The sequence below is a fragment of the Oncorhynchus nerka genome, linkage group LG15 (genome assembly GCF_034236695.1).
Source record: "Oncorhynchus nerka isolate Pitt River linkage group LG15, Oner_Uvic_2.0, whole genome shotgun sequence".
Taxonomy (NCBI): domain Eukaryota; kingdom Metazoa; phylum Chordata; class Actinopteri; order Salmoniformes; family Salmonidae; genus Oncorhynchus; species Oncorhynchus nerka.
Genome location: NC_088410.1, coordinates 72,075,883 through 72,088,241, shown reverse-complemented (window position 1 = coordinate 72,088,241; position 12,359 = coordinate 72,075,883). Strand labels below are relative to the sequence as shown.

Here is a 12,359-nt window from a genome sequence, read left to right as displayed (position 1 = left end):
CACAGATCTTCATTGTAAAAGGTTTAAACACTGTTTCCCATGCTTGTTCAATGAACCATAAACAATTAATGAACATGCACCTGTGGAACGGTCGTTAAAACACTAACAGCCTACAGACGGTAGGCAATTAAGGTCACAGTTATAAAAACTTAGGACACTAAAGAGGCCTTTCTACTGACTCTGAAAAAAAACAAAAGAAAGATGCCCAGGAGGCATGAGGACTGCAGATGTGGCCAGGGCAATAAATTGCAATGCCCGTACTGTGAGACGCCTAAGACAGCACTACAGGGAGATAGGACAGACAGCTGATCGTCCTCGCAGTGGCAGACCACGTGTAACAACACCTGCACAGGATTGGCACATCCGAACATCACATCTGCGGGACAGGTACAGGGTGGCAACAACAACTGCCGGAGTTACACCAGGAACGCATAATCCCTCCATCAGTGGTCAGACTGTCCGCAATAGGCTGAGAGAGGCTGGACTGAGGGCTTGTAGGCCTGTTGTAAGGTAGGTCCTCACCAGACATCACCAACAACAACATCGGCTATGGGTACAACCCCACCGTCGCTGGACTAGACAGGACTGGCAAGAAGTGCTCTTCACTGACAAGTCGCGGTTTTGTCTCACCAGGGGTGATGGTCGGATTTGCGTTTATCGTCGAAGGAATGAGCATTACACAAGGCCTGTACTCTGGAGCGGGATCAATTTGGAGGTGGAGGGTCCATCATGGTGCGGTGTGTCACAGCATAATCGGACTGAGCTTGTTGTCATTGCAGACAATCTCAACGCTGTGAGTTACAGAGAAGACATCCTCCTCCCTCATGTGGTACCCTTCCTGCAGGCTCATCCTGACATGACCCTCCAGCATGACAATGCCACCCTACTGCTCGTTCTGTGCGTGATTTCCTGCAAGACAGGAATGTCAGTGTTCTGCCATGGCCAGTGAAGAGCCCGGATCTCAATCCCATTGAGCACGTTTGGGACCTGTTGGATCGGAGGTTGAGGGTTAGGTTCATTCCCCCCAGAAATGTCTAGGAACTTGCAGGTGCCTTGGTGGAAGAGTGGGGTAACATCTCACAGCAAGAACTGGCAAGTCTGGTGCAGTCCATGAGGAGGAGATGCACTACAGTACTTAATGCAGCTGGTGGCCACACCAGATGCTGACTGTTACTTTTGATTTTGACCCCCTTTGTTCAGAGACACATTATTCCGTTTCTGTTAGTCACATGTCTGTGGAACTCTTTCAGTTTATGTCTCAGTTGTTGAATCTTGTTATGTTCATACAAGTATTTACACATGCTAAGTTTGCTGAAAGTAAATGCAATTGACAGTGAGAGGATGTTTCTTTTTTTGCTGAGTGAAGATATTGCCCACTTCACATTGCAGAAATTAATGTTAACCTATTAAGGAGACAATTACTATATATCAGAACACATAGTGGTAATTGAAATCAACATTAATTCAAATAGATCAAATGGAATGTACTGCAATATTGTGTTAATACTGTAATTGTGCTATATCAATTAAAAAATGTATCTCCCCTGACATAACTGATTTACCATTTACATCTTCTCTGTCTTTCACATGTACAAACAGAAAGCATTAGAAAGGTACACCAGAGGGGGGAGAGGGAGAGAAACATTCCCATTGTTGATGCCAATTAATACAATTATCCAGCGCCCTCTGGGAAGGCACACTTCTATTGTTGGACACCTCGCCCCCATGCACTCAGCCCCCACAGAAAATATCTAATAAATGAGAGTGTGGGAAAGCAGGACAGGATCCTACTCACACATCCTCCGATCATTAGAGCACACCCCACTGCTCCTCCATCCACCGCCGCTTCGCCCCCCTCTAGGGACACCCTTTCAACATGCTGCCCAGATCAGAGGCACCACTGAGCCAGGGTGCGCGCGTGTTCCCCTCTAACGCCCTCGTTCACATGCCCTGGCCTGTGTGTGTGCACACTTACCTCCCACTGATTACACCTCTCCTCTTTTAATCTCCTCTGGCCTCACATACATGGAACCTGCAGGCAAACATCTTCTCCCACTGAAGCCTCCAAACAGTAGGTTAGCGTTTTTCGTCATGGAGGCAGCTCTGCAGTGGTCACTAGCTAGCACAGTCATAAAGTAATAAAATCTTAACCACACTGTTTACCCTAATGCCTAACCCCAACCTAAAATGTATGTTTTTGTTTCCATAAATTTTTACAATATAGACTATGTTGACTTTGCAGCTGGCCTATCTAAGGAGGAATCACTCAGTTCTGCCTTCAGGACAAGATTCATGACAATACAAATCAACCTGCAAACATCACACATCATTTCAGAGGCTATTACTAAATAGTGTTTCTCCTATCGCTCCTGAATAAGTCAATAGAATTTGCATATGTCTACATACTTCAATAACTTACTAGACACTTGACTCAAATGGTTGTTCTAAAATAAATGGACAAAATGTTTTAGTTTTTTTTTTCATGCTTGATGTGCCTTATAAATAGCCATGCTAATATGTGTGTAAAGAGACAGATGGCAAGGGTCTTTTGGAGGGAAATCCTCTCTGGTCCGTCTTTTCTTATCTCTTTAAAGATGGGGCGGCAGGTAGCCTAGTGGTTAGAGTGTTGGGCCAGTAACTGTTAAATAAAGGTTTAAAAAAATAAAATAATTTAAGACACATTTCTAAGTGAGACATGACTATGCAGATGAAAACCCATCATTTGAGTCACATCACATTCCAATGTGCACATTCCATCTATTTACGAAGAAAAAGTGATGGCTTCATTATGAGCCCCTCCACACACACACACACACACACACACACACACACACACACACACACACACACACACACACACACACACACACACACACACACACACACACACACACACACACACACGCCAAACAGTCTCCATGGCTTTGAATCCAGATGCCTCTGTGTTCAGCCAAAGCCCTCTCCCTCTCCAGTGAGGAATGTGTGAGAGCTCAGACCTGCCCCTCTTTCCCACACTTAAGCCCCCATTCAGGGCTGCGGCCACCACTGATCCATACACCCTCATTATGCCTGGACCTCAATAGACCATCTGGACCTCTGCTGGGGAGCCCAGGCCTCTCACAAACTCCACACACCTAGAGGAAGTAACAGGTAGATCATACTGGAATAAAAATAATAAGACTTGTGACTGCTATCATGTGAAGCCAATGAAATGTTATTTGTTATTTGTTAAGTCATATAATGGAATAAACACATGAGCATAAAGTAAATACACAATCCAATGATACCTTCAGAATATTGAACCTGTACACTCCAGGTCAAGTTAATGGAAATAACCTTCTGCGGTATATTGCAGAGCTAGAGGATGATGTATTATGTGTGCGTGTGTTAATACCTCTTATAACTGGCCACCAACACACTGCCCCAGTGACAATACTAAAAGAGGCCTTGATTAAGACAGAAGGCGTACATTTGACAATACCACAATTTCCCGCTTCAAGTGGCTTTGTCCTCTGCACGCCTTTACTGTGAATTTCATGTCCATGGAATGCCATAGACCGGCGCACACATCAAGGGGGATTTCTCTGGTATAAAGAGAGGTCAGGCATTTCCCAGGTTCCCTGTGTGGTTCAAGTCACAAGGATACCCCCCTACTTGATGAGGCGCGTGACGCCAAGCACCTGCCCCTCTCTTTGTGAGAGAGCTGTGCCCTCGTAGGGGCACCCAGAGTCAAAGCCTGGTTCAGCAAAACAGCCAGGAATGCATTATGCCCTTTTTACATGGCCCAGTTCGGCGGGAGAGGAAGAGGGATACATCTGGGAGACGCAAGGCTGGTTAAGACAATCTCACAATCTCCAGTAATCCTGAAGATAGAAAAATACACAGAAACAGGGTGAATAAAAAAAATGGCTGGAGGGCTGTCCATTTATTTTTATAGAAGATCTAAGAGGATTCAGCAGCACCCAACTATTTTTTAAGTAGACAGGCTATTGACTCAGCATGTTGTTTTCTAGCTACATTATCTTATACATTTACATTTACATTTAAGTCATTTAGCAGACGCTCTTATCCAGAGCGACTTACAAATTGGTGCGTTCACCTTAAGACATCCAGTGGAACAGCCACTTTACAATAGTGCATCTAAATCTTTTAAGGGGGTGAGAAGGATTACTTTATCCTATCCTAGGTATTCCTGAAAGAGGTGGGGTTTCAGGTGTCTCCGGAAAGTGGTGATTGACTCCGCTGTCCTGGCGTCGTGAGGGAGTTTGTTCCACCATTGGGGGGCCAGAGCAGCGAACAGTTTTGACTGGGCTGCGCAGGAACTGTACTTCCTCAGTGGTAGGGAGGCGAGCAGGCCAGAGGTGGATGAACGCAGTGCCCTTGTTTGGGTGTAGGGCCTGATCAGAGCCTGGAGGTACTGAGGTGCCGTTCCCCTCACAGCTCCGTAGGCAAGCACCATGGTCTTGTAGCGGATGCGAGCTTCAACTGGAAGCCAGTGGAGAGAGCGGAGGAGCGGGGTGACGTGAGAGAACTTGGGAAGGTTGAACACCAGACGGGCTGCGGCGTTCTGGATGAGTTGTAGGGGTTTAATGGCACAGGCAGGGAGCCCAGCCAACAGCGAGTTGCAGTAATCCAGACGGGAGATGACAAGTGCCTGGATTAGGACCTGCGCTGCTTCCTGTGTGAGGCAGGGTCGTACTCTGCGGATGTTGTAGAGCATGAACCTACAAGAACGGGCCACCGCCTTGATGTTAGTTGAGAACGACAGGGTGTTGTCCAGGATCACGCCAAGGTTCTTAGCGCTCTGGGAGGAGGACACAATGGAGTTGTCAACCGTGATGGCGAGATCATGGAATGGGCAGTCCTTCCCGGGAGGAAGAGCAGCTCCGTCTTGCCGAGGTTCAGCTTGAGGTGGTGATCCGTCATCCACACTGATATGTCTGCCAGACATGCAGAGATGCGATTCGCCACCTGGTCATCAGAAGGGGAAAGGAGAAGATTAATTGTGTGTCGTCTGCATAGCAATGATAGGAGAGACCATGTGAGGTTATGACAGAGCCAAGTGACTTGGTGTATAGCGAGAATAGGAGAGGGCCTAGAACAGAGCCCTGGGGGACGCCAGTGGTGAGAGCGCGTGGTGAGGAGACAGATTCTCGCCACGCCACCTGGTAGGAGCGACCTGTCAGGTAGGACGCAATCCAAGCGTGGGCCGCGCCGGAGATGCCCAACTCGGAGAGGGTGGAGAGGAGGATCTGATGGTTCACAGTATCGAAGGCAGCCGATAGGTCTAGAAGGATGAGAGCAGAGGAGAGAGAGTTAGCTTTAGCAGTGCGGAGGGCCTCCGTGATACAGAGAAGAGCAGTCTCAGTTGAATGACTAGTCTTGAAACCTGACTGATTTGGATCAAGAAGGTCATTCTGAGAGAGATAGCGGGAGAGCTGGCCAAGGACGGCACGTTCAAGAGTTTTGGAGAGAAAAGAAAGAAGGGATACTGGTCTGTAGTTGTTGACATCGGAGGGATCGAGTGTAGGTTTTTTCAGAAGGGGTGCAACTCTCGCTCTCTTGAAGACAGAAGGGACGTAGCCAGCGGTCAGGGATGAGTTGATGAGCGAGGTGAGGTAAGGGAGAAGGTCTCCGGAAATGGTCTGGAGAAGAGAGGAGGGAATAGGGTCAAGCGGGCAGGTTGTTGGGCGGCCGTATACAGTATAGGCATACACACACACTTAAGGCCATGATACATTGGCAATTTTTTTCGGCAATGTTGCTGAGCAATGTTGCCAGCAATTGTTGCTGCACACTTTTCCCATTGAAAATAAACAAGTCTTTATTATCTGGGGAATTTTGTGGACGTTAACAATACCAAATTGCATTGAAATTCTAACATTCCACAGTTGTTGCACAACCGGACTGATGCCTTAAGAGACACTTTAAAGCGAATTTATGCTTGATCCGAAAATGGCGGAGCCTCCGGAGGCATACAGAAGCCAAAATGACCTCCTTACTGCATCGCTGTGCGCCACCCAAATTTGGTAAAAATAGCTCCACATTGACATGATTGGTTGATGGTAGGTGAGGGCAAGGGGTCCTGTATAAACACAAACTCACTTCCTTGACAACTTCCTTCACAGCAACTCTGCTCAACAGCTCTGTGCTGCTCCTCGAAGTGCAAGAAGTATGAATGCCCTGACTTCTGCAGAGGCCATATCCCCGTAAACGCTGTACGGCTAATTCAGACATCAGATTGACCATGCAGCATCTTTTATGCTTGATCTGAAAATGTGATCAGAGGCTCCGTATGGAGGGTGTGACGCAACTGTGGAGGATCTGGATCCATGCAGAGAACAAATTAAGCTCTGTACTGCATAGCCGTACGCCTCCTAAATTTTGTAACAGTGCTTGCTGTTTGGGGTTTTAGGCTGGGTTTCTGTATAGCACTTTGTGATATCGGCCGATGATAAAAGGGCTTTATAAATACATTTGATTGATATAGCTCGGCTTAGACATTAATTGGTTGATGGTAGGTGGGGGCGGGAGGTCCTGTATAAACACAAATTCACTTCCTTGACAACTTCCTTCACAACAGCTCTGCTCAACAGCTCTGAGAAAGAAGTATGAATGCCCTTACGTCAGCAAAGGCTGTACACTACATGACCAAAAGTATGTGGACACCAGCTCATCGAACCTCATTCCAAAATCATGGGCATTCATTTGGAGTTGCTCCCTCCTTTGCTGCTACAACATCCTCCACTCTTCTGGGAAGGCTTTCCACTAGATGTTGGAACAGTGTGTTCTCCTGGCATCCTCCAAACCCAAATTCGTCAGTCGGACTCCCAGATGGTGAAGCGTGATTCATCACTCCAGAGAACGCATTTCCACTGCTCAAGAGTCCAGAGTTCAATGGCGGCCAGCCGAAGCTTGTCATTGCACATGGTAGTTTTAGGCTTGTGTGCAGCTGCTCGGCCATGGAACCCCATTTCATGAAGCTGTTGGCGAACAGTTCTTGTGCTGACGTTGCCTCCAGAGGCAGTTTGGAACTGTCCTATTCTGTGAGCTTGTGTGGCCTACCACTTCACGACTGAGCCATTATTGTTCCTAGAAGTTTCCACTTCACAATAACAGCACTTGTTGGAAAGGTGGCATCCTACTGTATGAAGGTGCCACAGTGAATGTCACTGAGCTCTTCAGTAAGGCCATTCTTCATCCAGTGTTTGTCTATGGAGATTGCATGGCGGTGTGCTCGATTTTATACACTTATCTGCAATGGATGTGGCTGAAATAGCCAAATCCACTAATTTGAAGGGGTGTCTACTTAATTTTGTATTTATTTATTTTATCTTTATTTAACTAGGCAAGTCAGTTAAGAACAAATTCTTATTTACAATGACAGCATACCCAGACCAAACCTTCCCCTAACCTGGATGATGCTGGGCCAATTGTGCGCCGCCCTATGGGACTCCCGATCATGACCGGTTGTGATACAGCCCGGGATCGAACCAGTTGCACTACGATGCAGTGCCTTAGATGAAAAGGATGCATATAAATGCATATAAACCCTGGATTGCCATGCTATGTATTGGCCATTGTGAGGCTTTGAAGCCACCTGTCGGCCATATTGACACTCCAGTAGGGGCAGTCCTCCATAGAAATTAATGGAATTTTACAGTGTTTCAACTAAATGTTTCAGGGGAAAAATTAAATGTATTAAAATATGTTTTGTTGTTGTGGGGACAGTAACACAAGTAATTATACTTTAAGGAAAATGTTTATAGACAGACAGACAGACAGACAGACAGACAGACAGACACAGACAGACAGACACAGACAGACAGACAGACAGACAGACAGACAGACAGACAGACAGACAGACAGACAGACAGACAGACAGACAGACAGACAGACAGACAGACAGACAGCACAGACAGCACAGACAGACAACATAATATAATTTAAAAGTATACATTAAGTTGTCTGTAACATAATAAATGTGACAAAATTAATTTAGACATTAATAAATGCATTTCTATAACTTCCAAAATATTTTTTACAATGGTGGGGGAGTGCCAAGATGGCAGCACGGTGGCTTCAACACAGTGCACCCAAATAGTATTCTAGTGGATTTATAAATCATTTGGGGGAAACAGGTCTTGTAAAGTTCACCCGAGCTGACAGAGGTTTCCCGCGCACAGAAGCCAGCTGCTCCTCTCTTCAAAAACTAATCCTGTAGACTGTGTTGTTCCAACTTTCCCACAGCACACTTTCAACAGAGCAACAATGGAAGTGTGCCTTTCTCAATACCGCATTACTCACGGTCCTCAATGAGGCATCTAATTCCCAAGGGGCCATATGGAAAAATATTATGTTGATACATTGTTGACCGATTCCTGAAAAAAAATTAACTAAGAGAAAATAGTAGTTTACAAAGGTTCACATAAGCTATCAGACTGTTTCTGTATATCCTATATCGAAAAGATATATAATTACAGTGACAACATACATATAATAATAGTAAAAATAATAAAAATGTATTTTAATTTGATTTCACCTTTATTTAACCAGGTAGGCAAGTTGAGAACAAGTTCTCATTTACAATTGCGACCTGGCCCAAGATAAAGCAAAGCAGTTCGACACATACAACAACACAGAGTTACACATGGAATAAAACAAACATACAGTCAATAATACAGTAGTAAAATGAGTCTATATACGATCTGAGCAAATGAGGTGAGATAAGGGAGGTAAAGGCAAAAAAAGGCCATGGTGGCGAAGTAAATACAATATAGCAATATAACAACAACAACAATAAGATGAAGAACAATAATAATAATAATAGTTTTAGAATAACATAATTATAAGCCTATATTTATTATAATACTGTTGTAAATATTTTTTATTATAATACAATAGTAGGCCATATAAGAGTTGCTATTAGAATCCTAATAATATGCGCAATTGAAATATGTTGTAAGGTTGAATGAATTCATCAAAATAACTGATTTATCAAAAAAAATGCGCGAAAAAGCAGTAAGGTCCCTTGATACTGAATAATCTTCTGGGTGACCATTCACTTATTCAGGACTTGTTTTCCCGCCTTTTGGTCTGAGTCTTTCATGAGAATGATGCAACATCTTGGAATGCAGTTGCAAGCAACAGAGTCAACTACTTCACAGCACTCTTTTATTGCACACTCCACCTGTTCCCTTGGGACATGCTCATTGTCCTGAGGCAATAGACAGTCAATTTAGCATGAAGTAATTGAAGCCTCTTCATTGTACTGTCTGCGTTCCTGATTGGCCAGCAAGTGTGTGAAACTCCTGTCAAACTGAGACCCACACGGGTTTACAGTGTGATGAGTGTATAAATACAGAAGCCCTGTCGAGATGGACAAACCACAGTTCTAACATCCGACGACTATCTACCAAGAACAAACAACTGACCGACAGCAATGGCTCCTGTCAATATTTGCGACATGGTGATGACCACGAAAGATAAAATCAAAGTAAGTACAAATAGGCTACCTCTATCTTCATCAATTTAATACGTTATGTTTGAATTTTAACATGATTTTTAAAATGCAATTAAACTAATCAGATCCTTTATTTTCTCCAGCTTAGAAAACCAGTGGTGGAAAAGATGCGCCGAGACCGCATTAACAGCAGCATCGAACAGCTCAAGACACTCCTCAAAACCGAACTTCAAGCACACCAACCCAATTCGAAACTGGAAAAGGCTGACATTCTCGAGACAGCTGTGGTTTACCTGAAAGACAACAGCATGCGCCCTGCTGCTTCATTCAACGTAGCGTCACCTGTCCAAAGCTACGCGGAGGGATTCACCCGCTGCCTGGAGGAGACGCTGCGCTTCCTCTCAGCGAAAAACCAGCCGACTGGCTCACAACAGAAGCTTCTCAATCACTTCAATCGCGCTCAGAAACTCGGTGATAGAGTCGTGCTGAGTCCAAACCGCGCAACGGTCCCTCACAACAGCAGCACTCCGAAACGTGTCACCCCAGGTGGAAGAGGGCCCATGTGGAGACCCTGGTGATGCTCATAGCCTATTTGGAGACTTTCAGTAATGAAACTTTCGATGTCAAAACCAGATAATATTTTGGTCTAGCACGACCCTGTATGCTCTCTTCTTGTTGGAAATTATTCTTCCCTATACAATTTTATCTTTTGTTCGTAAAATATAAAATTATTGTTATTCTTCTGTGTAGAATATCCTCTATTGTGCATGTATTATGAACTTTACAATTGCGAAGTAAAATGTTTTTACATATTGTAAAATATATTATTATAATATATTGGTGTATCTATTTCTGGGAAAATACCTCAGCCCTATGTTGCTGAATTGTAATTTGTCCTGAAACAAACTGTGATTGGAACATTGTCTATCACATTGATGTGGCAATATTCCCAATAAATAAATGAAATGACAATTTATGTATGAATCTCTAACTATTGTATAGTCTAACCATGCTTTGTAGACACAACACTTAGGCTACAACTCAGCAGAGCACATACAATAAAGTGGCACCTGAGGGCCAGGTATGTGATTTGACGCCATGGAATGAAAAGACAACGTTACACATTACAAAATGATCTACCAATAGGCCTACACAATAATTTAGACCTAGTAATACTTTAGATAATGACTTGGGTAAATGAAGCCATGAAAATCTACAGGTGGGCTCCGCATTTTCGACTGAAAATCCTAATCTTATATTGTGTAAAGCTCATTCTTTTTAAGAGCTGAGGGCATTAATTACTCCCCGGTAATTTCGTGGTTTTTGTTTGCAGTGGTCTATTTTTCTAATATAACCCGACCAGAAGAACCTCTAAATGTGTTGTCACTCCAGAAGCAGCAGAAGGTTGATTTTGGGCGGGAGAATGAAGGCATGAATGACTCGACTCTGTTGAGTAAACATTTTCAAATTGAATGGTACAGCTGCTGTTTAGAACACAAAAGCTAGCACAGCCGCCTCCGGAAAGCCCTACCTAACCTGCAACCTGAGCTTCTTTCCCACAGTCGCACCATTCAGAACTGTCAATTAGAAGTGTGTGGTCGAATTTCGCTCCAACATTCTCAATCTCACGCATGGCATTTTATTGCTGGTATGAGGCCAGAAAGTAAAAAAAGGAATCTGATAAAAATCTCCATGTGAATATGGCATAAACCTGAAATGTACAACAATACCATAAACAGTTGGATATGACCAGTGAATATTAATAGGCCTACTGATCACTGAAGGGAAGAATGGACATCATATAATTCAAAGGGTGATGGGGATTTACATTGAGCTCTCCCAATTGTGCTGCATAACAGACATAATGTTATTCCATAAATCTGCATAACAATGCCTTCCACTGCAGTATGTATCACAAATTAGATCAGCCCCTGGAATACTTGGCGTAATTTTGTAATGACACTATAAAGTACCCAGGATTTGTCCTGAATAATTTTGACATGATTATACTTCAGACTTCTTTCAATACGAATAGTAGGTCAACACTTCATTTGTAGTCCAGTACAGATGGTTTGGAAATGTTCAACTAATGAGTTGCAAATGTGCTTGTGAAGAGCTTAAAACATTTGGTTTGTTTAGATGATGGATACGATCTGTTTCTTTCTATTTCCCTCTAGGTAATCAGCACCACTGCCTACGCCTGCACATTGGCTCTGGTTGTCTGATCTCATTACAATTCATAAACAGTGGAATAAGTTGTGATGAGAAAGTAGAGTATAAAAAGAGAGCAGGTTCTGTAGGCCTATACACTGAATGTACAAAACATTAGGAACACCTTACTAATATTGAGTTGCACCCCTCCCCATTTGCCCTCAGAAAAGACCCAATTCGTTAGGGCACGGATGGACTCTACAACGTGTCAAAGCGTTCCACAGGGATACTGGCCCATGTTGACTCCAATGCTTCCCACTGTTGTGTCAAGTTGGCTGGATGTCTTTTGGTTGGTGGACCATTCTTGATACACATGTGAAACTGTTGAGCGTGAAAAACCCAGCAGTGTTGCAGTTCTTGACCTAAACCGGTGCGCTTGGCACCTACCACCATACCCGTTCAAAGGTACTTAAATATTTTGTTTTTCTAATTGGCACACATACAGTACACAATCCATGTGTCAAGGCTTAAAGATCAATCTTTAACCTGTCTACTCCCCTTCATCTACACTGATTGAAGTGGATTTAAAATGTGACATCAATAAGGGATCATAGTTTTCACCTGGATTCACTTGGTTAGTCTATGTCATGAAAAGAGCAGGTGTCCTTAATGTTTTGGTGTGTCAGGCAGGCAGTTCCCTTTCCCATGTCTACACTTACAGCACTGACGCTTGGCCTTGTGTGTA

The 12,359-nt window shown here is 43.9% G+C and overlaps 1 protein-coding gene across 1 annotated transcript; it reads left to right on the top strand.

The window, feature by feature from the left end:
- Nucleotides 1-9,304: 9,304 nt before the first annotated feature.
- LOC115143255 (transcription factor HES-5-like) lies at nt 9,305-10,428 on the top strand. Its single transcript, XM_029683456.2, has 2 exons — nt 9,305-9,496; nt 9,607-10,428. The coding sequence occupies exons 1-2, from the start codon at nt 9,443-9,445 to the stop codon at nt 10,039-10,041; spliced, it is 489 nt and encodes a 162-aa protein (XP_029539316.1). The 5' UTR covers nt 9,305-9,442; the 3' UTR covers nt 10,042-10,428.
- Nucleotides 10,429-12,359: the final 1,931 nt, after the last annotated feature.